A 27,280-nucleotide genomic window follows, 5' to 3' on the forward strand; every position below is an offset into this window, starting at 1 on the left:
ATATAGCTGAGTTTATTTCCGACATTAGTCTGCTTGCACCTGTTCTCACTCTCTTCGCTTGCGGATTTTCTTATTCCTCCTTCTACCCTTAAGATGGAGGCGATACGTTCCTCCGAAACGTCGGTTGGCACCACATCTACACGGTGCCGCATCCCAGAAGACTGCTTTATTCAGCTGTTCTTGTGTCTGAACGAAATAATTAAAGGTTTGAAGGAACTGTCTCAAGTTCTGTCTGACGAGACAAGTCACTCATCTGCCTCCCTCTTCTAAAGTAAGAGCATGTACTCAACTGTGAATATAATTTTTTCATATTTCAATCCGGATTAACTGTAACCGTATTAGCGAGGGTTTACTGTATACTAGGATAATGTTGAAATACAAAATCGATCCATTTATTCATTTTTATTCATAACACTTGATGATGGTCAAAAGGGACCGAAGCACAGTGTTATTGTGTTTTCACTTCACCTCAGTCGTTTTTAGTATACAATAATCAGAAGGTTTGTTGTGTGACGGCACAAAAAAAAACTTTAATAATATCATATACACAACGGGACGCATAAAATATAAATAAATATTAAGCTGTATAGAACTATAAGGTTTATTTTGGACTCTATCCATCGTCTGGTATATATAAGACAAAAAAAAACACAACGTTTCGGAGACTGCATCTGTCTCCGTCCTCAGGTGGATGGGGCAAGATAGACCTACTCGGTTGGGCCCGTTAGAAAGAGCAAGTCTCAATCACTGGACAAACCCCGGTCAGTAGAGAACAGCTATCTTGCCCCATCCACCTGAGAACGGAGACAGATCCAGTCTCCGAAACGTTGTGTTTTTTTTTGTCTTATATATACCAGACGATGGATAGAGTCCAAAATAAACCTTATAGTTCTATAGAGCATACACCATCGTCAGAATCCTTTAAAGTCTAAACATTAAGCTGTTTGCTACGGTTGTTATGAGGTGGGAGTTTACGTCTAGAAGCAAGGTTTTTCCGTAGGTACTGATTTTATTTTCCACGATTTGAAGAATGTTTTTTTGAATCATATCGAACATTTTGTAGATGCTGGGCTGACACACTGAAAGAGAGGCCACACATTTCAACGAGACTGTTGAAGGAAGAACATTTATTCTTAAGTAAATGACTGTGAAGTCGGTTAAGTAGCTGCTTAGTTTCACAGTCGTCACTTGGCGCCATGGTGTAATTTCCTAATAATTTCAGTTTCCAAAGAGAAACATGTACGCGTCATGCGAACAGTTACAGATCTTATTTAAATTGCGAGAGAGTTCTCTAGTCCCACACGGCGATAGACGTGCGTGCGTTTGCGTCTTTAAGCCAAAACATTTTTTGCTTCTTCATCTGTGAAGGTAACAGGTATTACAACAGGTTCTTAATATGTGTAGTTAGTTGAATTGAATTTCATCTGGCTCAGGATAGGGACCAGTGGAGGGGCTGTTGTGAAGACGGTAATGGACATTCGGGGTTCTATAAAATATTGGGAAGTTCTTGAGTAGCTGCACAATTAGCTGCTTCTCAAGAAGTCAGCTCCATGGAGTTAATTAATTAGTTATTTAAAATTTAAATTAAGGAAATGAACCAATTGTTCCAGCTACTGTCTGTATATCTATGACTACAGCTCTTTGTTGGACCTTGGACGGGGGATCAGCACGTCGCAAGGTCGCTACCTACACACCAGATCGCACAAACAAAGAAGAATAAGCACACACAGACATTCATGCCTCGAGTTGGATTCGAACCCCCGATTCCAGTGTTCTAGCTGGTGAAGACAGTTCATGCCTTAGGCCACGGGGCCACTATGATCGTCTATTCTAACTTCTAAGTACTTAATACTAAAATTATTGTCGTCTTGGGTGTTACGCCGTGTAGTTTGGTAGAAATGTACCTAAGTTTCGGAGAAACTGGTTCCATCTTGAGAACTAGACTCTTTGTTTTCTGCCAGTTTGTTTGCTTACTCCTCTTCGACGCGTAAGACGATAATAGCGGATGCCCTGAAACGTCGGTAGACTTCTGCAGTACTACATTTCATAATCGCTACTGTGAGAAACTCAGTTCTCAAACGTTTGAATCGGTATATTTGTTGATGTTTTAAAATTGATAAGACTGAAGGCACGATAGAGACTATATTGCGGTTTGTGTGGCATGCAGGACTTTGATGTTTCGATGGGGATTCATCTGAACCACGCCCAGCGTCAGCATGTTGACAACTTGCAGTCATACAAACGTACTGAACGCCTTGCAATAACAGTATACTGCTGTCCACAGGAAATATTTTCGGCAACTCTTGCTTATAAACAGACTCGTCAAGACCTCACTAACATCTGACTCCCTCCAGCTGACAACAGAGCCATCACTATGGTCATTTCTCAGTTCACCTCGAACAGGGGAGATGAATTTCCTGCTCCCGCGACTTTGGTGGCAATTATAATTTAACAAGTTATTATTATTATTATTGTTATTCTTCTTATTATTATTATTGAAGCTGATATAGCGACTGACTACGGGATGAGATTTCGACTCCGGTAAAGGCAAGAATTTTCTCCACGTCGTCCAGACCGGGTCTGGCCCACCCAGCCTCCTGTCCAATGAGTACCGGGTTTGAAACAGCCGGTGCCTGAAGCTGACCACTCACCTCCAACTAGTGCCGAGGTCAGGAATACGTACATCTATACAACCACTCCCCATACGTTTTCATGGCATACATTTATTATTATTATTATTATTATTATTATTATTATTATTATTATTATCATCATCATCATCATTACTTTTAGCGAAGGCTGGGGTCGAACTCGGGGCATGGGATACTGAAGTAATAACGTAACGAATAAACTGCTGTCATCAGTATTGGTAATGACAGCCACTCACCAGAAGAGCTAAAGGAGCGGAGCCCCGAAACGTCTATCAGATATAGGCCTACCAGACAGCGGTGTGCGTAATGTTGGCAGGCCTGTAATGAACGAGTTGCGGCACTGATCGTATTCTTGAACCTTCCTGCTGCGTTTCGGCCAGTTCTGCTCCTTTTTTCCCCCTCATTGCAACGTGTACTGTTCTCGAAACGCGTCTCACAATACGTCACTTTGGAGCCACATGACATTACTGGCACCATCTCAAGGCCATGTTTCTTTCCGCGGTAACGTTTTTACCGAGCCGTTTCGTAGCAAATGATAGGGGGATACACAGACACAGACCGATGGGAGGGATTTATGACGTGCGCCGTTGAGGTGGGCTCAGGTGCCGTGATGTACATCCCAAGTTACGTAAAGATTGGTCCATACATGTTGGGAATATACAGACACAGACAGCATGGAGATTGCATAAACTTACTTTTATTTTTTTAAAGGAAATTATGGTTGTCATTGTTGTCACATCTTGCGTATTTTGTCACGGGAACAGAAATTTACTGAATGTCGGCCCCAAAGACTGGCAGATTGTGTTTAGTTTCGCCCCATTGGAACATCGAAAGTTGTGTATAGTGTCTTTGTCGTCGTATTGTCCTAGACCAGACACCTTGGCCATTATGTTGCCCAGACTACGAAGCGTGGGACCACCAATTCTTGTATCGCGGAGGAGTGGGTTGTGCTTTAGACGGCAGGCGAACACTTTGAGAACGCGGCCGTGTAGAATGGGAAGGCTGTTATGCCAGTCAGTTGCAGCAGTGGCACAGAGATAGGAAGGAAGTTTTAATATTCAAAATTACACAGGAAAGTAATGTACCAGGTTCTGAAATTTAGGCGTGCATATTTCTGTCTGTTAAAGAAATGCAGTATTTCGGAATAAGATAAGATTTGCCAGGATAGTAGGTTTGCTACTTTCCACCTGATGACGGGACCAGAACCAGCTTTCGAAACCTTGTGTTTCTCCAATCAGAACGAGACAGAGCAGCCGCAGCAGGGTGTATGATACAAATTGGATCGCGTTACACTTAGCGGCTTCTCCACCTTGACACACTTCTGACACGGCGTTTTTTGTATGCGTTCACAACAAAGAGTCGCATATTCGCCGTGTCTTTCCAAATTTAAGAACCACGGCAACCTTTGAATAGTTTTTCATACAATTTGTCATAGGTCAGTTTGTATAAAATGACGATTTATTGGCTGCAAGACCGACGAATCTGGGGTTCGAGTCCCGACAGAGACATTTTCCCTGGCCACGGCTTCCAGTCCAGGTGTGGGGCCTAGCCATCCTCCTACCAAATGTGTGCCGCCGAGTTTAAAGCGTCCGGGGTGTGAAGCTGACGACTCACCTCTGTCATCTGCTGAGCCAGGACACAGTGACCTTGAATCATGCAAAATGAGGTTAGAGAGAGCGTAGAAGCAGCTCACCCCAGCGTGACACTGCTGCTTTCCACTAACTTTCCTTTCAGAAATGCCCTCACAGAGGACCCCAATATCAGCAATCATTGCGCCTCTCGTTGTTCCCCCCTCCCACACTGATAATAATCATGAGGTGTGAGGTTGGGAGAGCGTGGTGGCCAAATTCCCGAACACATGGCGTCACGCAGACGAGTTGCGTGTGCAGTAGCAGCGCAGCGATGGACATTTTCGTCCTCATTAAAAACAAACGTTCAATGAAACTTCACTGCAACGGAAGGATATGACGCCGATTATGCGATTTCGTGACGATTTGGCGCGCAACACAGCGGTGTGCTGATGGCGTAGTGGTGTATCCTTGATCTGATGAGACCAGGCGCGGCTGTTTTGGTGGTTGACGTAACCGGTTATATAAACCCACACCTCATCCGTAAAAAAGATATAAAAAGGTAAAAATTTCCCTCTGTTTAAGTCGTTAAATACTGTGCATGAATATACACATACGAGTATATGAGGTCTGGCTCCACCATTCCTAACCTCGACCGAGGTGAGTAGTCAGCTCCATGCGGCTGGGTCTGTATGCGTTTCGGAGGAGAGAACCCACGGCCGTCCGTCTGTCCCAACGGGCCCCGTCACTGTGCCGACGAAGGTAACGTGGCTCTTGGCACGTTCATCACGCTTCAATGCATGCTCTCATGTGCTTAACTGATTAAGCACTACATTATGAAGGTGTATGGAGGAGTTGATGCATAGAGCCACCTCTTCTTGACCTCGGCACTAGTTGGAGGTGAGTGGTCAGCTTCATGCCCCGGTCGCTTTACCCCCGGTACCCACTGGGTAGGAGGCTGAGTGGGCTCCAGACCCGGTCTGGACGTTGTGGAGAATAAAAATTCTTCGCCTTCCCGGGACTCGAACTCCGGCCCTCGGTGGTCCTGCCTCGTAGCCAGTCGCTATACCGACTGAGCTATGCCGACTCCCCGATGTTATCTTGTTGTGCAACACTCTACGTTTGCTGTCATCTGCCGTACCAATTTACGAACATTCCTTCAAGTATGTGAGGTGGTTTTCATCGCCTGTAGTTGAGGTGTACAGTCACTTTTGGTTCACTCTGTGAACCACACCAGACTGACGCCATGTTCTGATAGAGGAGCTACCAATATTTCGGAGGAATCTGCTGCCTCCGTCTTCAGGTTAGAGTGCAGGCTGCGCTAAATATGTTGGATACAGATACAGAGCATTGACGAAAATGGAGAACAACGGTAGATAGATTTTGGGCCCTAAATGGGGCCCGAGGGGGAAAATTGTTCTCACTTCACTTCATATCTGTGCACGTGTTCATGTTGCATCCTCTCTCTTGCTGGTTACTCATAGCGCATTTTCCTTTCCTCAGACATCTTCATTTTCCCTGAAGATAGAGACAGGACATTCCTCGGGATAGTTATCTGTCTGCCAGACTACACGCCGTCCATCACTTTGTAGAAGTTGATAATTTTCAATTTCGATTATGAAGATGTGACAGCATCTTGGACAGCATTGGAATCCACAGCGTGGATTCCAATTGAATTTGACTACACGGCGTCACGCCTCAGAAGACAGCATTCCTCCTAGTCGCCGCTGTCACAACCCCCAAATCCATGTCACTTATACTGTTCATTGCATTTCTACCCTGAAGATAGGAACGGTATATTTCTCCGATACGAGCGTCGCCGTACTCACAGCGATGGACGCGTAGTGAACTGCAGGATGTCTCAGGCCGGTCAGTCGGTGATTAAACCAGGGCTGTCCGGCTGCATGCGGCCCGCCTCAGTATTCTTGCATTCCCCTTGAATATCTGTTAACAGCTTTCTTCCTGTTCAGATAAGACGGGCCGTGTCACCAGCGCGGTGACCCGAGTTCGGTCTAAGGCCGCTTCATCCGCGATTTGTGGTGGGCAGATTGCCACTAGGGCGGGGTTTTCTCCGGGAACTTCGGTGTTCCCTGCCAGTTTTGATTCTACCATCTGCTCCGACGTTATATAGACTTGTGACGCTACTGTAGCTTCGTTAAATAACCAACAAAGTTTAAGGGAGGAGCTGATTGCTACAGAGCAATGTACCCATGTAATTTTGCAATTGACATGCACCGGTTAATAACCCGGAAAATTGCGCAATTATTGCCGGAAACTCAGTGACTTGAACCCAGCAACAATTAATTCATGCGCATGCGCCTCAGATCTGAACCATTGCTGGCCAGACATTGCTACCCGCAAGTAGCAATGCAAGTAGCAGTGTCCTGTGGCACAGTGCAGTACTCTCTTGGGACTTGTGAGGAATGCAGGAAGTCCGAACCAATAAAGGTGCAGCAGTGGCATGAGTCCGCAACTACTACCTGAGCCAAAACATTCAATACCTACTCTACAGAGGCTGTGCAATATCCGTGTCTCTGTCGTTATAGACATTCAGACGCATGCGGTAGCGTACCAGCTGGAAGGTCGCGGGTTCGATTCCCGATGAGGTCATTGAATTTTTCAATTGACCTAATTCTTCCAGCCGCATCAAGGCCCTGCTGTCGACTCAGCCTCTGACAGAAATGAGTACCAGGAATTTTTCTGCGGGGTAAAGCTCGACTGGCGCGTAAGGCTGACTTCACCGCCATCTGTGAACCGATTGTCTAGAATATGTGGGAGCCTTGAAATCTCACAACCCTATGGGCGTCCACGGTCTGTTACAATGTTAGCTTTTTGCTACTGTCAGTTTCACTTTTGAAATGGTGTTTTTTACTGTACAGATACAAACACGGTTGCTTTAGTTCGGTTTAGTTGAGCTAAGTAACGACATGGAGCTGAGCCCTTCCAGAGAAGCCGCCGTTTGCGCAGCTACTCGGGAACTTCTCGACATATTATGGAACCCGAAGGTTCATTACCGTGTTCACAAGAGCCCTCCACTGGTCCCTATCCTGAGTCAAATCAATCCAGTCCATACCACCCCATCCTGTCTACGTTCTGCTGTAATACTATCTACCCACCTACTTCTTGGTTTAGCGGCCTCCGTAGTCTAGAGGTAACGTTCCCACCTCATGACTCGTAGTACACGGGTTCAAATACCCGGCGGAGGTCGTCGAATTTTTAAGGGCGGAAAAATTCAGGGAACAAGTCCTCCGGGAGGGACTTTAAGCCGTGGGTCCCGTGTCGTAGCTTTACGGCACGTAAAAGAACCTCATACCTCCAAAGGAGGTCACTGAGCAAAATTGCGGACGTTTGCCGCCCAACAGCAGTCACTAATACCTCCGGTAGATGGGGGAAGCATTATAGATACTTCTCAGCCAGTAGAGCCGGTCTCGCTGGCTGGGCGGGACTGATGGTAAGCACCAATACCGGTAGGATATAGAGGGTGGTAGAAATCATAGAGGGAAGCACAATGGACCACTACAGGTCTAAGTGCATGGGGAAACCCACCCTCTCTAATAACTAACTAACTACTTCTTTGTTTTCCTAGTGATCTCCTTCCTTCTGGCATCCCCACCAATATCCTATCTGGATTCCTCTTCTCGCTCATTCTTGCTACATGCCCTGCCAATCTCCTTGACATGACTTGGCTAGAAGTGATCGTGTGCGCATGGAAGTTGTCAAATGGGGGAATTGGTTGAAAGTTGCGTTCGTGTGCGCATCGTGGCCAGCGGTGCAAGCAGGCGCGGCTTTCACCGTCAGATGAGGTGACTGCAAGAAGTGGGTTAGAGACTGGAGACATCTTGTTGTGCACGTGTCATAGCAGTACTAACAGAAACACAGTAAGACTTCACTAATTTGGAGCGAAACCTTATCCAAATGAGTGAGAAGTCCGAATTATAAAAGTGCTACTGAAAATGTTGAGGGAAATTACGAAGTTTGGGGCGTCACGTGTCCTTTTAGACAGTACAACTTTATTTTGAAACTTAAGCTGCATGTCATAAAATAAACCTTCGTATCATGAAATTATTAAAAGATGCAATGTTGACATCAGTCTTATTATTACGCAACATACATACTTAGTACTAGAGTAAACCCACGTAATCAGGAGTAACGGGGGGGAGGTCATCCGGATTAGCGAAGCAAAAAAAAACTAAAACGCACATAAATGGGAAATTTAACGATATAAGCAGTGCTGATGAAAATAAATAACAAAATATCACTGTAGAACCTTTATTTAAAATCTATAAAGAGACGATACATTTATTCGTCGATAGAAGACCAGAAGTTCTTGTTTTGAACATAATAATTTGCAGGTTTGAAGAAACTGTCTCAAGTTTTGTCTGAACAGACAAGTGACTCATCTGCCTTCCTAAATGCCACGTCTCTTTCAATAGTATGTACTCATCTGTGAAGAGCCTTTTTTATTTGTTTTTTATATTTAGATCCAGATTAACTGTAACGAGATTAGCCAGGGTTTACTGTAATGAGCAGGAATTCTAGATTTTATTTATTAACGTTTCGAAACAGAACCGCTTCTTTTAACATACTAAGAACTCTGAATTCTCTCCTCACAGTGTATCTGTGTTCCGTATGGTTCTCACATTAAACAGCATTAACCGGTTGGGCTTTGTAGCGGAGACGTAATGTGTTTCCTGTGATATACGGACTGGTTCTATGAGTTCCGTATGGTTCTCACAATAAACAGCGACTGTTTCCTTAAACAGCATTAACCGGTTGGGCTTTGTACGAAGACGTAATGTGTTTCCTGTGATATACGGACTGGTTCTATGAGTTCCATATGGTTCTCACAATAAACAGCGACTTTTTCCCTAAACAGCATTAACCGGTTGGGCTTTGTAGCAGTGACGTAATGTTTCCTGTGAGGTACGGACTGGATCTGTGTGTTCCGTATGGTTCTCACAATAAACAGCGACTGTTTCGCTAAACAGCATTAACCGGTTGGGCTCTGTAGTGGAGACGCAGTGTGTTTCCTGTGAGGTACGGACTGTGTCTGTGTGTTCCGCATGGTTCTCGCAATAAACAGCGCCTGTTTCCCTAAAGAGCATTAACCGGTTGGGCTTTGTAGCGGAGACGTAATGTTTTCTGTGAGATACGGACTAGATCTGTGTGTTCCGTATGGTTCTCACAATAAACAGCGCCTGTTTCCCTAAAGAGCATTAACCGGTTGGGCTTTGTAACGGAGACGCAGTGTGTTTCCTATAAGGTTCGATGTGGATTCTTATATATTATGTAGATGAACTTGAGACTTCAGAGAACTAGCCTCCAGGTTAGGGCAGTCTCGAATGTGGGACAGTAAAACTAGAACCTGAGCATGACTGCGCTGGCGAGGACCAGCAGCAATTGTAAACGGCAGACAGGCGGAAGATGTTATATGAGGACTGTGGCGGTAAGTGTTGAGTTGAAAAAAATACTGGTTGGGAGTCTCGCGGAACTTGTTGGCGGTAAATAAGACTTCAGAGGAATGCCAGCCTCGTCTGCAAGAGGAGCCAGCAGAGCGCGCGCGTGATACAGAAAACTTCATATTTATATATCAATACGGTAACAGCTAATTGTACCAGGAAGTAGCCTGCAAACCGAATGGGTATAACCCGAAGGGTACAGAATATAAGAACGAGTTAGGGGGACAAGCCGGGCACCCCGCCAACCCCCCTAGAATTTGAGGAGGAAAAATGTTAAAATTGAAGTGAGGAACATACCAAATATTGTGAGTAAGGATTAGAAATTTGAGGTTCTCACAACGGTTGCTGTGAAGAAGTTCTGCTTGTGGGATATGACGTCGTGGAGTCCTTTGAATGTCGACGGGCGTTTCTGAGGAACTTGTCACCTCCATCTTCAGGTTCAAAGAATAAACTGAACAAGAAATACTCGTGATAGCAGATGATAGTTCAATAAAATCTGCCTTTAGCAACTAAAGCGAATTTTGTGGCAGTTCTCCCGCACCTTGCGGGACACGAAGTGTGAGGGTTCTATATATGTGTGCGTGTGGAACGGCCAGTTGTTGTAGTCCTTGCAGCCGGATTAGGGCCGTCAGCTTCACCTGTTCTTCTCTCCCGTTCTGCCTGCACTCGACTTCCTCAACAAGAAACGCACCTCTGAAAGCCAGCAACTTGGAAGTGAAAGGCATACGAAGATGAGAGTTTCGGAGGTCAGAAGTGGGTCAGGGGACGGCAGGAAGTTAGTTGCTTCTCGCTCCAGGGCAGAGCACGGAAAGCGAGAGTCCGTTACACAACACTCGTCTGCCCCCTGACTCCCATTTTGTTTCCTCCTCTAAACAGACACGCTGCAATTCAGTACAGTGTGCTCAGAAATAGATTCAAGATTTCCTCTGGCTTCAGCCCAATTGGCTTTTTTGAAGCCTGAAGACAGGCTGAAAGTGATAAAAAAACAGGTAAAAGACGTAGTGAAAAGGGAAAGTCATGAGAGATATGAATTTTTTTTTCAAACGGGAGAAGAAACATCTTATTGTTATGAGGTTCTCAGGTTCCGCCCGTTCGTCCTGCTGATAAGGGCAGTGTGGAAGTGAAAACGTCAATGATGGTTAGAAACCGTGGCTTGAGATAAGCCTCTTAATTTTTTTAATTAATTGCGAATTTTGTAGGTTTTTTTTTCCCCTTGGCACTACAGCCCCAGTGGGCCTAGGCCTACCTCCATGAACTCCGTTCACTTCGGTTTTTCTCGATCTTACACATACGGTAGGATTCCTTGGGCGAGTGATCAGCTCGTCGCAAGGCCTCTACCTGTAGAACAACACAGAAAAACGCACACAAACATCCATGCCCTGAGTGGGATTCGAACCCACGATCCCGGCTTCCGAGCGAGCGAAGACAGTGCATGCTGAATTTTGTAGCTGGGAAAGCAAATTTTGGTGACCTTTACAGCAGAAGGGTTTAATTCCGATGAATTTAAGTAGGGAGCGCCGCGTGAGAAGAACGGAGTAGCAACTTGGGGACCATCTCTGCGATTGCTTGGAGAGACGGAAGAAAAGCAAGGAAGCTTGTGTCGAGATGGCTGGTAGCAGGAGCTTCCGGATACGTACTGACATCTAGCGTGCAGTCCTGCAATTGGAGAGCACAGAGGTCACTCGACTCGTCCGTAACAACCCTAAGCGGTCAGAGGATGAACGTGGTACCGGCGTGATGGTGCACCGTGCTGTGCACACCCATCATGACTGTAGGATAGGCAGAGGAGGACCCACTGCATGGCCTCCTTGCTCACCTGACTTGAATCCTCTGGATTTCTACCCGTGGGGACACCCAAATGAGGCTCCTGTTGACAACGAAGAGGCACTTCATCGCGTTGTGGACACCTGTCAGACTATGCACAACTGCCCCGGCATCCTTTTGCATGTATGCGGCGGTCCGTGTCGAGGCGTGCATTGAAATCCCATGGAGGCTCTTCTGAGCACTTGTTACAGAGGTACTCTTTCAGCTATAACTCACAGGTTAAATGCTTCTGGGACACATTTTGGTATGGACATTCGTTCTTGTTTTGATATGTGAAACTAGTGCGGATAGGTTTGTCCACACCTGTATGTGTTTGTATCCGCTCCCCGACTTCTTCATGGCGCTGTGGTTAATTAATTAAGCATGGGGTCAAATGTACCTCTAAGACCCGCAGCCAACATCCGTGTTGACACTGACACTGAGCTAGTGGAAAATTTAACGTTTTCGCGGTCGTTATCATCATAGTTTCTGTGTTGTCGGATGTTCCGCCGTGTAGTCCAGTGGGAAGGCACCGACGTTTCGGAGGAATCTGTTGCCGTCGATATGCTCTGTCACTTCTCCGAATACCGTTAGGGTATCTTGTGGCAATTTGTTGTTAAGATTCTTTGGTCCGTGAAGACGGGTGAATAGCGATAAATTTCCTGGACATTATCCACCTTCCTAATTATTATTTCGGAGACTGGATTCTGCCTCTGTCCTCAGGTAGAAACGTGCTCTACTGTATTCAATCTGCAGAGACAGTCATTACTCTTCTCCAGTCTAGCTCGGGCCCAAAAATTTAAGAAGATAATGTCTAGAATCTGCTTCGTCCCTCGTTCGCTTTGGGGTCATGACGAGAAGGCAGAATGTGGGAGATCCGCGCACGTAGCAGGCGCGGAAATGCAGCTCACGTCGCGTGAGCGTTGAGTCACGCATCGCATTGTGAAACCTGAAAGGGAGCACATTATCGTGCATTTGTGCTGTCCAGGGCCTGAGCAGTGCTTACTAGTCTCGGCATTCACAGAAAAAATATACGAGTATGTACTGATTCCCATTATGTCGTGGGTTTTGTGAGTCGTTGGAAAAGAGAGCAGTAGAGAATAGTAGAAACCTAGATGATGAGGGAAGATAGGGGGGGAGTAAGAGACCCTTTGTTTCGGGGGGAGGACACGTCACTTTGTTTGGGTTTTCTGAATTAATGATGAGTTGTATAATTTAGAAAAATGATTTTGGTGCTGCATGAGAAGCACGCAGTAGCAATTTTTGGAAGCACGTCAGCGTTTGTTTGGAGACAGAGTAAAATCAAGAAAACCTGTATCGAGATGACTGGTCTCAAGTACCTTCCTTCCGTTATGCCAGGGCATACCTGAGCCCACGATCAAGTTGACTCCAGACGTTTTTTACTCTATCCTTCCTTATAAAGTAAGCGTATGACGTCACCGTCCTGTCTGCGTGTGTCTGTTTATCCCCTTTTCAACCTTTAAACAATCTGACCGATTCTCACTAAATGTGGTATAAGAACATCATTCTTCCCACCTCCATGGAATCTTCGCGCGAATGCGCGAACTTACGAGGTGGGACTGGCACTAGCGCCTCTTAATTTAGAGTTCAGAAATAACGTCCGGTCTTAGATCCGTCCAACATGGCGGCCGTGTGAATTTTTTCTTTAGCCTCAGTTTTGATGGTGAGCCGGGATAGCGTAGTCGGCTGGAAGACCGAGGGGTCGGAGTTCGAGTCCCGGCGGAGGCAGTAATTTTAACTTCTCCATGCCGTTCAGACCGGCTCTGGGGTCCACCCAGCCTCCTATCCAATGGGTACCGGTTGTAAAGAGGCCGGGTCGTGAAGCTTACCGTCCACCTCTAACTAGTGCCGAGGTTAAGAAAACGTGCATCAGTACGCCTTCGTGACGTATGCTGAATTAGTTAAGTACTGCACAACTTTACCTTTGCTTCAGGTTTGATGACGACGAGCAATGAACCACTGCAGTTTGGTGTGGAGATGTATCACAGGCATACCTGCACATTATGACGTATGATAAACATGGCGGCGGATAAATGTGTCGTGGAGAGGACGTGTACTGAAGCAGCGTGTTCTTACAATATTAAGCATAATAACTCCACGGAGCCGAGCCCTGCTTGAGAAGCCTCCATTTCCCAACGTTTCATGGAACCCCAAGTTTCATTACGTTATTCACAGCAGCCCTCTGTCGCTCTCTGCCCTGACCAACATGAATCCAGTCCATACCACCCCGTACTATCTCTCTGGGATCCATTTTAATATCATCCTTCCACCTATCCTTCCTATTCATAGTGTCTTCGTGCGTGCTACATGCCCTCCCCATCACCTCCTTGACTTTGATTATTCTGATTACACTTGGCGAAGCGTACTCGTATTCAGCTTAATAATAATAATTCAATTCAATTCAATTCAATTCAATGCTTTATTTATTTACGTGCCGAACTCAACAGCGGAGGCCAATTATAATAATAATAATAATAATAATNCAGGTGAGGGGGGAGACACCCACTCTGTTGGAAAGAAAGAGTTAACCTGAATCACTGGTCCGAGAACCCCAGTAATTCTGAGTGTTATACACCATTGTCAGAATCATTTAAGATCTAAGATAAAGCCTGTGAAATAGAAAAGTAGCCTTTATGAGTACTGCAGGGCGCTGGCAGTGATTGGGGAACGTGAGCGACGTGTCACACATAGACACACTCGCTTCCTGGGCGAGAGGCTTTTGTTTCGGGCCACGAACCCGCGCGTTCCGCGCAGTTAGCTCATAACTGCTGCCTGCGCCGTCCTGTAACAGGCCGTGGAGGCCCATGGGGTTCTGAGACGTCGAGGCTCCCACATTTTCCACAGACGATCGGCTCACAGATGGCGGTGAGGTTGTCAGCCTTACGCGCCAAGCTATCTCTTTAACAGGCCGTGGAGGCCCATACGGTTGTGAGACGTCGAGGCTCCCATATTTCCTATAGACAGTCACCTCACAGATGGCGGTGAGGTCGTCAGCCTTACGCACCGGCCGCACGTTACCCCCAAGGAAGATTCCTGGTACGCATTTCTGTTAGAGGCTGAGTCGAACCCAGGTTCACAGTGCGGATGGAAGGATTAGGTCAACTGAAAAGCCCAACGACATTGGGGAATCGACCCCGCGAACTTCCGGCTTGTAGCATAGTGACTCAAGTAAGTGAGCTGAAGCGCACGGTTTGAGTTTGTCCGACATCTCTCGAGGCGAGATGTCTGTCCGACGGCCACAGAACGGAGATGACGTCACCATCCGTGAGAAGTACGAGCGGTCACTGTGTCCGTCACTTCTCCTTTCCGCACCAACGCATAAAATTGTTTAGTTCGCCACGAATTGCTGCGTTCCGGATGAGCAGGTTATTTTGTGCCGAGTGTGAGAACTTCTCTGCAGAGGAAGGCCGAAACCAAACTGAAGCCCATGTGCCCTACGAACAAAGGTACGTAATACCTTGTGTAGGCAGCATTACGGAAGGGAAGTCCTACCGAAGTAAGATGAAGATGTCCCTGTGCTTTACTTATTGAGCACTACGTCGTGAAGGCGTATGGAAAAATGGATATATAGACCCATATTTTCTTGACCTCGGCACTAGATCCAGGTGAGTGGTCAGCTTCACGGACCGGGGAAAGAGCCCGCGGTACACATTGGATAGCAGGTTGAGTGAACCCCAGAGCCGGTCAGGACGTTGTGCAGAATAGAAAATTCTTTGCTCTACCGGGACTCGAACTCCGACCCCTCGGTCGTCATACCCGTAATGAGTCGCTATACCGACACGCTATCCCGGTTCTGTCTTGCGTTAAGTGTGTGTGTGTGTGTGTGTGTGTGAATTCCCTGACGGCTTATGGACACAAACATTTTGGGAACAGGATCTAGGAACTTCGTAAGGATGACGTGTCCCCGTTCTTAAAGTGGATGGAGTATACATGAGTCAGAGCAGTATACGTATATATCTGGTTTGTTTATATTCTGATTTTGCTTTGTAAGGTCCTTAAACGGTTCAGTATGCATACCTGTTGCAATCTTCAGGGTTTTAACCCAAACACCAACTCACTGCTGAGTGCTGCGTAAGAGCCCTCCCCCCAATCGTGGAGGCGGCAGCGGCAATATTTGCCGAAACGTTGGTAAACCGACATCATACGCGACTTGCGCCCGGTAGTCGAAGTGATACAATCAAATATTACGTGATATACACAAATGCCATTTCTGTCACATTCTGGTTTATTGACCACGCCATTTGAACACACTGCATCCATATTCTGAATGAAACAGACCCGATATGTTTGCGTAAGCAGGAAAGAGGATGGCGTCCAGAGCACTTGGTAAATGCCGCGTGACGCCTGTGGTCTATGTGCCGGAATATAAGGGGCACACATACGTGTACATATATTGTAATTGTGTTTTATATTGCATACGAAACGCACTTTGAAGTCTTCATATTTTTTTTCACCGTATACAACTTCGAGCACACTTAGGCTTACCTTAATTTTATATTTACGGTTTTAATTTGGAGATTCCATATTGTGTTCATGTATTATTTATAGGTGTTAATGTCTACTGACTTGTGTAATTGTGCTTATACAGAGGGGCCCAAAAATGTATTCACTCTTTGACAGTCAATATCTTTGGAACAAAATGACATGTAGTTACAATTCTTGCGCGGAGAGAGAGAGAGAGAGAGTCATTGTATGTGTTCGAAGTGACCACCATCAGCGGCTAAACAGCGTCGATGCCGCCGAACTGTTGAGCGAACTACGGCTGTCAGTGTGTCCGGTGTAATGGCTGCACACGAAGCTTCGAATGGTTTCTCGTAGCGCGTTCAGTGTACCTGGCTTTTGTCTATAAACTTCATCCTTCAAGGTTCCCCCTCAGTAGAAGTCGAGAGATGTTAGGTCTGGAGACCATGGTGGGTACTCAATAGCACCTCTTCGACCTATGCATCGTCCAAGTAGAGTGTCATCCAAGAACGCCCTGACATCTCGATTGTAGTGAGGTGGAGCACCATCTTGTTGTAGGTAAAATCTCTCATCTCGAAACAGCTCTCGAATGGCAGGCAAAATCGATGTCTGAAGCATATCGAGATACACCTGACCAGTTAGAGTACCTTCAAAGAAGATAGGACCAATCAAACCGCGCGATGACAGTCCACGCCACACATTAGCACCCGGCAGATTCACTTCCTTGCCCACGTGAACGTGTGGATTTACAGGAGCCCAATACACACAAATGTGGCGGTTACCAGTACCGTTCATTTTGAATTGCGCCTCGTCCAGTACCACTTCAGTACAGCCTTGCGTTGCTCAAAGAACAATCTTTCAGGCATTGTTGCTCTGTCTTCTGCTCGCAGCGCGCACGCGGCACGACACTCACGTGACTCATATGACCTTCGCCATCTGCTGAGAAAACATTAAACTACACTAACGCGCAAGAATTCTAACTACATGTCGTTTTGTTCCAGAGATATCGACTATCAGAGAGTGAGTACATTTTTTGGACCCCCCTGTATATCCGTCAACACAGCAAACCTCTTACATCCTACTTGAGAATATTTACTTATTGTTATTGTGTACGTTTATATATGTAAATTCCCAACAGTGTGGACGAGTTAAGACAAAGTGTTTCATTAGGTAATGAGGCATTGGGACGTAAACAATTTTGTCCAGCACGTACAAATATTGACAAAACGTAACAAAACCTGCTGAGTGTTTATGTTGTAGTCACTTTATCCACTCTTCTAAATATATGTTTCTCCAGAAACAACAAAATGTTTCATATTAGCAAATCACGAGTGGTAAAACATGTGAGTAAACTGCGCAGGCGCAGCAGTATAGTTTGCGTACAGGTTTGGTGACGGCCGAATATGGCAGCACGACAAACTAAATTCATCACAAAATTGGACCGTGGATATGCGTTCCTCTCAGCCTGTGTGGCCCCAGAAGTGGAGCCATCTATGCAGAAATGTTGAGCCGACTGAAGCCATAGAGCAGAGCGGATCACAGGAATCAAAGAGTCGCTGAGTTGCTCAAGAAATTCCCCAGCCTTTATTGATCTCCATTGTTCATTACCGTGTTCACAACAGTCCACCACCACCTTCTTCCACATTTCTATTTTTGGCCTGCTTTGCTTCTTTATAGAAAAAATAAAGGCGTATTAGATCGCGTTGCTGCCCGTATATCCCCATAACTCGTGAAAGCCTGAATATTTGAGCCAGAAGAGACGGTACCATATATAAACATAATATGTGTCACGACGCCTGGAAGCCAGGGCAGTCAGAGAAGCGGCACGGAGACCGCCGTTTCTAGGCAAAGCTCCATAAAAACGTAGGCGAGTAATTCTCAGAAATTCCTATAATGTTTATCGGACCGTCTAGGACTATGTCTTTCAACAGATATTTTTTAGCGCTGAGTAATTGAAATCAAAATTCCTTGTGCAGTTCTGAGCGCTCCTCATCCGCTATTCATGTCATGTTCCTAGACTTTGGTCATCGTAGCGAAAAATACAAACGCCGAAACTCCTCATTATGTAATTTTCTCCAGTCTCTCCCCCCATGTCTCACATAATCTCTGAGGTCACCCCCCAGTATAGTTCTTGAGTGTCTTCATGTTGGTAGCTGTGGACAGACCAACCCCATTTCGTGGTGAATTTAGGGCGTCGAACCACTGTCTGTGCCGCATAGAACCGAGATAACTATCCATTGGCAATCATGAAACACGTGAACCAGTGACTGATTTCGCATTTCTGTCTTGTTAAGTCACTAACTGCATATTACATGACGTGTGGATCTGCCCTTCAGCCCAAGTGCTAGGTGACTTACCGTACGAGGACCCCTGCAAGCTGACCAATGTAAAGACTACGCCCCACGTGACGCACTGTGACAGGTACTATGCCTGTTACCACGGACAACCCCTCGAGTTCGACTGCCCCAATGGCCTAGTGTACGTCGGCAAGGGGCAGAAGGGCCCTTTCGACGGTGTCTGTGATTACGACTTCAACGTGGACTGCACGGGCAGGGAGAAAAGGAGTAAGTGTGGAAGGTAAAGGTGGCCGGATATGAGCGGACAGAAGGTCCTGACGTCAGCTTCAATGCTTACACACGAAGGTAACATACAGGGCGGCGTCCGTTCTGTCGGTCTGATTTGAAGGACCCTTTAAGGACAGTGACAAGTATGTGTACCATGTTCTCTAGCATTAAAGATCGCTGTTTCTGCCCACTCAGTGTATCTGTGTTCCATATGGGTCTCACAATAAACAGCGACTGTTTCCCTAAACAGCATTAACCGGTTGGGCTTCGTAGCGGAGACGTAATGTGTTCCCTGTGAGGTACGGACTGGGTGTGTTTTCCGTACGGTTCTCACAATAAACAGCGACTGTTTCCCTAAACAGCATTAACCAGGTTTTTTTTTTAATTTGCATCTAATAATTTGCTGAAGTTTATCCCATACCGTCCTATTTGAGCTAAAATCTGACAACAGTGGACACTCGGAGAGTACGTTGATGGCATTACTGCGAGCATCAAGACTTGCATAACGGAGTCAGGGAATAATGTTTCGAACCAGTACTTGTGGGAAACACATCAGAAACACAGTCTTTTGTGTTATCCGCAAGTCTTAACGGGTTTCAAGACTATAAAAAACTCCTGAAGAGGGAGGCAATATGTTTTCCTTTGAAACGTCGTTGACTTTTCAAACTGAACTGAAGGACAGACGAGCGAACTTACCGCACTTCTTACTCCATGTGCATATTTATACTGCTTCCATCTTCAGGATCTAAGTGAGCCAAGCAAGAAGCGATCAGAGCACAGGCTACACGGCGCCACACCCCACAAGACAGTGTTCTTCGTAGCCCCCCCACCGTGAGAGCCCCATATCTAACGCAGCCTAACTTGTTTACCTTAAAGCAGTGGTTCTCAAACTTTTTACCTCCGAGCCCCCCCTTGACAAGAGAAAATACTCTCAGGCCCCCTGCCTGCTTTTTTTTTATCAAAATAGAAGTCATGGTATGTTTGACGTTTTATGCAGTTTATTTTGTTTTTTTCTACATACTATTTAGCAGTTTTTTTAATCAGAATTAAAGTATCACAATATTAGGCCTACAATAGAAATTAGTTTTAACACTTGCAATTAACCAAAATATGTACTGAAATGAAACGATATTTAACTAAAGTGTTTAATTTTTTTTTTCTGCAAAGAAAATCAAACATTTAAATGTCGAAGTTCAGTGTGATGGATGGGCCTGCTTTTGAGAACAGAGATTATCAAAACGTGGTGTAATATCAGAAATGGCCACTCTAACTTCTTTAGAAATATTTAGCCTTAAATGATACTTTGACTTTATAGCTACCAAAGCAGAAAAGCCTGTCTTGCATAAGTAAGTTGTTGCAAAAGCGATCAGGAACTTCAATGCTTTTTGGCTCAACGCTGGGAATTCCTTGCCAACATATAACCAGAACTGCAGTAAAGATAATTCCTTAAATTAATTTTTAATGAAGTATCACTAGTGAGATCGATGAGTTGTTCTTGCTCATTTACATTCAGAGATGATGGCCCAGGAGCATTTTCGAATGGATTTTTAATCCAATTAAATTTATCAAAATCATTGCAAAAGTATTTTTCGAAATGAACTTTCAACATTATGAGATGATCAAGTAGGCAGCTTTTTATGTCCATTGGAAGCACTGGATTATCAGTGTCTTGTACCATTGACACTAGAGTAGGGAACATGTCTAGCGTGTCACTTTCCATACTGTTTCTCCAGAGCTCTAATTTTCTCATGAATGCCTTCACTTTGTCATTCCAAGAAAGTACAGTTGCCTCATTCCCTTGAAGTGAAGTGTTGAGGATATTTAGTTTCTCAAATATATCTGTGAGGTGAGCCACTTTCAATAAAAAAATCCTTGTTGCTGAAACTGTCTGCCAGGGAGTTATTTTCCCCATTTAAAAAACAGAACACCTCATGCCTCAGCTCAAACATTCTCTTTAATGTCGTGCCTCTTGAAAGCCATCGAGCATCATTAAAAAACAACAGAGCGGTGTGTTGGGCACCCATTTCCTCACACAGCATTTAAAAAGTCTAGACTTCAGAGGATGCGGCTGCTGCCGAACTATCAACACTGTCTCTGGCATACGCGTTTTATAATTGCCGGTAAAGAGAATAATTATTAGTTATTTTGAAATTCATGATAATTAAAGCCTGTAATCATCAAAAGTTTTTCTATATGTATTTTTATATTTTATCACTTTTCTGATTGATTTAGGGCAGTTTTAATTTGTATCTATAGGAAAGTATGCTGCGCCACCCTTTCAAGCCCTTCGCGCCCCTCCTGGGAGTTGCGTCCCACAATTTGAGAACCACTGCCTTAAACGAATCATCGATTTGTTGATGAGGTTCCACCATTTGTCACCATAAGTGGGATATTTCGGGGAAAAGGACATTACCCGTCGTCTCACCGTGTTTCTGCCATATGGCGCGTCGAAGAAAAGGTTATAGATACAACAGATGTTCCTCTTATAACCCCGGGAAAATTGTTAATTTTCCTCTTACGTACATGGGTTCGAGTCAAAGTCTACTTATTTTCCCATTTCCTCCCTTTTTGACCTGGAGCAGGCTCGGAATCTACGCGACAGTCTCGTGTCTGACTTTCCAAATGTATTCCATTTCGGGGCGCGACGTGTGTTTGAGGTGCAGAAACGTAAAGACGGCAGAGGCTATAACAGCCAGCACGAACAAGAAAATATTCTCTGAAATTACAGGGTTACATCTTTGAAGTTGTCCCCTGTGATTAATTAATTTAGCACTACACCATGAAGATGTGGGGGGGGGGGGTGGAGATATAGCTCCATGATTCTTGACCTCAACACTAGACNACCCGTTGGGTGAAGGCTGGCCGGGCCCCAGAGCAGTTCTGGACGCTGTGGAGAAGAGACAATATCTTGGCCCTGCCAGTAATTGAACTCTGCTCGCCCAACCACGTAACCCGTCGGTATACCGACTGAGCTGTCCGGGTTCTCGAGGTATTGTGTGCATAGTTTGGAATGCGTTCGGGCTTTCTTTGAAATTATTGACAATATTGTTTGCCCATAAGTGAGCGCGCGACTTGCAGCTCTAGCGGTACTGATCTGTTTATGGTGTACGCCGCTGGGAAGGGCTTAATGATTTCCGTAACAGTTCGTATCTTCAGCTCAAGTTAATGGAGGAGCCATCGCGACGCCTGGACGTTTGAGACGTGAGAGAAAAGTGAAAGGCTTGTTGCTTCCGCGTCGTAATTGGTTCCCTGACGCCATTAATAACTAACTAACTGCGAAGAGGAAGCAGAGACAGACATATTGGATTTGTCATGCTCGGCTGTTGGAGAGCGCGCGATGAAAGGTAAAGGTAGAACTGTCCCTGTGCTCGTTTAACCACCCTGACATGAAGATGTATGTGGCAGTGAAGTTTAAGCTTCACGCCTAAGGGATAGAGTCCCAGGTACCCATCGGACACGAGGCTGAGTGGATGCTGTGTTGAAGAGAAACATTACCTGCCCTTGCAAGGCATCGAACCCACGCTCCTCAGAAATGAGGTTCGTACGATTAAGGTTGGGATGCCAACATGGAGGGGGAGGGTGGCAGGATTAGGAGTGACTGCCAAAAAATGTCCTTCCAGACGTCACAGATTTGTGTGGGCTCTGTCGAAACATTGCTGTAGCCACACACAAACTGTGTTGAGGCCCCTCCTGTTCACTTTTTTTCAAAATCCAGACGTAGATACCATAAACAAAAACACAGGAACTTCAATTGAAGCTAGGAAAGAGATTGGTCTAGAAGTAAACACAGAGAAAACTAAGTATATGTTGCTGTCTCGTCACCAAAATTCAGGGCAAAATCATGACATAAAGATAGGAAACAGAAATTTTGAATATGTGGCACAGTTCAGATATTTGTGAACAACGGTAACAGATCGAAACCTGATTCAGGAGGAAATTAAGAGGAGATTGAACCCGGGTAATGCTTGCTACCGTTCAGTCCAGAACCTTTTGTCTTCTCATCTGCTGTCCAAAAACATAAAAATTAGAATATACAAAACTATAATTTTGCCTGTGGTTCTGTATGGGTGTGAAACTTGGTCTCTGACATTAAGGGAGGAACATAGACTGAGGGTGTTTGAGAACAGGGTGTTGAGGATAATATTTGGACCGAAGAGAGATGAAATGACAGGAGTTTGGAGAAAACTGCATAATGAGGAGCTTCACAACGTGTACAAGAGTACACGTTGTGTATAAGTATAATTACAGTGATCAAGTCAAGGAGGATGAGATGGGAAGGACATGTAACAGGAATGTGGATAATATAGGATATTATTGGGAAACCGAGAAGGAAAGAGACCACTGGGAAGGCCAAGACATAAGTGGGTGGATAATATAAAATGAATGTTACAGAGATAGGATGGGTTGTTACGGACTAGATCGATCTAGCTCAGGATAGGGACAAGTGGAGGGCTCTTGTGAACACGGTAATGAGCCTTCGGGTTCCATAAAATATTGGGAAGTTTTTGATGAGTTCTGCACAACTGACGGCTTCTTGAGGGCTTCCCCCAGAGATTGAACTGTCTGCTTTGCCACAAGGTTGTGACGCCGTAGGATTGGCCACTAACTCGCAAGGTCGGACAAGTGAAAGTGGCTCGGGTAACTGTGCCTTGTGCTGCTAGTCGCCAGAAACAGGTTCTGTCTGGCAGCGTCGTCAAACAGGGTCACGACAGATACACACGTTCCATAGTAACGGAAAGTAAACGACAGAGCGAGCTCATGTAGCAGTGACGCTAGAGACCTGGACACAGCTACTCTGAGGTGTTCCGTGGTTTTCCTCATTCTCCTTATGCAAATGTCAGGGCAGTGCCGGAGATTATTCCATAATCCTTTCGAATTCATCATTCATAGAAGTTTCTGGCATCCGACGCTGACAGCATAGTTAAATAAACAACAGACGAAATTAAAAGCAGGTGTCCTCTGGTGATGTGACCCCGCATAGCCCGTTGAAAATCAACCGACTTTTCGGAGGAACGCATCACCTCCGTATTCTGAGTCGAATCATTTGCTAAGCTCTCTCTACTTGCCACCTGCTTTCTCACGCTGGCTTCGACCCTGAAGAGGATGTGATATGCTCCTCCGAAACTCGTTCGGAAACTTTCATCGGACTACACGACGAAGTGGCTATTTGCTGGATGGCCTGCGTGCGACTCCTATCAGGGACGGTCGTAGTAGTGATGATAATAATAACAACAACAACAACAACATGTGTCGCCTCATTCATAAGATTTCGCGCTTGTGTTTAGGCTGCCTGAAATGTTTTTAAAGACTGATGTAAAAACTTACTTTTTTTACATTTTGCGGCACAAGTAAATTTATTTATTCTGTGATTTGTAATCTGAGGTTCAAAATGAAGTTGTATTGTCTCGAAAAGACACGCGTTAAGCAACATTTTGTAGCTTAGCAGCCTGGATATATATTTTCAGTAGCACTTTTATAATTCGGAATTTTTTGCTAGTTTGGGCTAGGTTTCCGCTCCAAATTAGTCCGAATTAGTAGCTTCATATATATATAGTTATACAGCTGACTGCAGTGCAAGCATTTCAGTGTGCGTGCCGTAAATAAACTTAATTGCGTATCATATAGTAAGGCATTCCAAATGTTGCACTTTTCAGTAATATAATATTTTTGTATTGTGGCCCAATTCTTGGGCCATGAGCTCTGAAAAGCGCGAAGAAATGAGTACCAGGAATATTCCTGGGGCTAAAGGGCGGCCAGCGTGTAAGGCTGACAACCTCACCGCTATCTGTGAGCGGATTATCTAGAAAATGTGGGAGCCTCGACTTCTCACAACCTTATGGGCCTCCACGGCCTCTTACAGGGTTAACTTTACCTTGAATTACCAGTATGTTCAGTAGTTCTGTGATGTAACATGTGGACGGCTAGAGCCACGCCAATATGCGTTCATTTTAACCGCTTCGCAATTTACCGCTGAAAAATCGATCAGTGAATTAATTGCAATTAACCATCTGAAACGTAATATTCATCCGAGAAACATTTACGGTTCCATACCAAGCGGTTAATGCTGTTGAAGAAAAATGTTTGTTCCTACCTCATAGAAAACACATTTCCCCGCCCATCAAAGATTTGTTTATTGTGAGACTCATAAGAGACATACAGACACTGTGTGTGCAAAATTAAGATTTTTTCGAAATGTCAAATAAAAGAGCTGATACATATAATAACCACTGTGTTTTGCATTGTTTGACACTGGTCACTCTGTCCGTGACGAGTCTGGCCACTCACTCTGTAGTTGTACTTGTGAACTTACCCTGTTTGGCACTGCAGGCTTGGCGCAGAAGGCTGTCCGGGAGCAGGAGGACCCGTGCAAAGCGAAGAGTCGCGTTGTGGCCGATGCGACATACTGTGACCGCTACTGGGAGTGTGTCAGCGGTCAGCCCGAGCTGTACGACTGTCCGAACGGCCTCGTGTACGCGGGCAAGCACCGCGGGGTCACCGAGGGTTGCGACTATCCTTGGCGGTCCAACTACTGTGAGGGGAAGCAGCTGGCCAGTACGATCACCTGGTTCTCACTTGTTTCAGCTGCCAACCGCACGGCTTGGATGTGGCGCTCGCTGCTTTATTACTGTTCTGTGGTTCCCTGACGTCACGCTCATGTTTACTGCACTAACTCCTTGTTAAGAAGCTGACAGTCGCTCAGAACCTCAAGACTTTCCTCGCCTCTTAAGCACTTCGAAGAGCTTTTTTCCTATACCAGTTGAATCCAGCCCAGAACATCACAAATCATATACAATAAATCCCGAAGAGTTCCATCTTCCCATTATCACATCTTAACTAAGATCCACATCAAGGTCTTTCGAAAGTCAAGGATCCATAACAGTTACTTTGTAAACTTCTCACAAGAATTGTATAAAGTTTTTATATTGCGGCTTATATACCCGTTGCTACTTAACACGTGCGAAACAATAGAAGAGCTGTGTTTTATATGTGGTCCGTGCCTACATTACAAGCAAGGGACAAGGTTAGATCTTAGTTCTATACAGGAGGCTGTGAATATAGAACCTGATCGTGTAAAGTTGAAAATTTTCCACTGTTAGAAGCCATTGCCAGGGAACGGCTGAAGACAGCAGGCTGGAACACGTAGCAGCCTTTCAGCTACGGTTTCCTTCTGTACCTTCTGTAACGAGTGCGTAACCCGGTCTGTGCTGAAAAAAAAAAGTGGCTTTTAAACCCTTCCGCGCTAACATTCGGCGGCAAGATCTCAATTCTTGGGAAATTGTATTGAAAAGAAAAGTGTATATATATAACGCTCGCCAGCCGGATCGCACGCGTCCGCCCAAACAGCAGTGCGTCACAGCAAATAAGGGCCAATTCCGTCACGTCTTCTTCCGGTACATCAGACCTTATATAGCCAACAACAGGGAAGAAAAGTCCCTCCGGAAGTATGAATACCGGAAGTATGTTGAAAATGGAATGTCATGATATTTTCTAATGACGTCACAAAGTGTGACGATGACGCAGCTTGGTTCACGCACAGGAAACACTATCTCCGCTAGGAAGACGAGCCTGATAAGAAAACAGTCGCCAGATTGCTATTAGAATAATTGAAGACATAAATACATTTTGTGGGTAAAATTCGGCGTTTTTTTGTACTGTTTAAGCAGATGGTATATAGAGTTACAACTGTGCTCTTGAGGATTAGCATACATGCAATGGAAAGAGCTGTCGTGGATGGAGTTAGACTCTTTTCTTGTGAGAAGTTTTTATTTTCCTGCGTATTGAAAAGCATCACTCTGTATAGCTAATGGCGTAACTATACCTCCTACATTATGACGTATTTTTAAGTCTTGATGTGCTTGTCCTGGTACTCACTGCCAAATTTCGTGTCAAGTGTGGAAGTTTCGTAACATTCAGAGTGTCCAATTTAAGAAAAGACGGGGTCGCCATCAGCTGTGAATCTGCTGCGGGAGGCTTCCGTAACAGCCGACGGTAACCAGTCTACTCCTAAACTGGACATTCTGTATATACGTTAGAAACATAATGCGCTTGCATTTCCCCTTGAAGTAAGTGAGATAGATGTATTTACGCCTGTGCTTGATAACTGCTGACTAATCACAACCTTTTTCAGGGGCAGTGCTTAAATTTTAACGAATATTTCTAATACTGCCGAGATGCTGAATGTTGCCGCTTGTCGATATGAGTGACACAGGAGCCCAAATTCATATGAACAGCCCCCAAATTAGTCTTTTCACTTCGCACATGAGCACTAAACAAAACTCAGTACAAATGCCCAAGAATCGTCAGGGCACGTGTAAGTCAGTCAGTGTAGTTGCTGGTGAGCGGGTTCTCGGTTCGAGCTTGGACAGGAATAATGCTTCTACACCGACTCACAAATACACCAGTCCTCATGTAGACCCAGTATCGGACTCATTCCCCTTGATTAAGGCAGCTGGAGCTTCAAGCTGACCATCTAGTCCCGACGTTAAACGCAGGAAAAGGGAAAGTTAGATATTCCTTACGCCCCACATGGGGCAGTAGAGGAGGTATGGCCCACCATTCTTGACCTCGGCACTAGATGGAGGTGAGTGGTCAGCTTCACGCCCAGGGGAATAGCCCCCACTGCCGATCTGGAAGACGTGGAGAAGAGAAAAATATCTATTCCCGGCCGTCGAGCCCGTCACTATACCGACTGAGCTATCCCCTCTTAGCTTTATCTTAACAGAACATTGTAAGACAGAGGCCCTTAATTTTGA

The 27,280-nt window shown here is 45.3% G+C and overlaps 1 protein-coding gene across 2 annotated transcripts in view; it reads left to right on the forward strand.

Annotated features, from left to right (window-relative positions):
• LOC111867886 (peritrophin-1) overlaps positions 1-27,280 on the forward strand; it is a 35,234-nt gene that overhangs the window by 562 nt on the left and 7,392 nt on the right. The window contains exon 2 of one of the 2 annotated variants that reach the window (XM_023858088.2): positions 18,300-18,527. In XM_023858088.2, the coding sequence (XP_023713856.1) occupies positions 18,300-18,527 (228 nt within the window). Of the gene's footprint in view, positions 1-18,299; positions 18,528-24,854; positions 25,080-27,280 lie in introns of both variants that reach the window. The other variant, XM_023858089.1, reaches the window with a different exon arrangement.

Source organism: Cryptotermes secundus, unplaced genomic scaffold (genome assembly GCF_002891405.2).
Source record: "Cryptotermes secundus unplaced genomic scaffold, Csec_1.0 scaffold91, whole genome shotgun sequence".
Lineage (NCBI taxonomy): Eukaryota > Metazoa > Arthropoda > Insecta > Blattodea > Kalotermitidae > Cryptotermes > Cryptotermes secundus.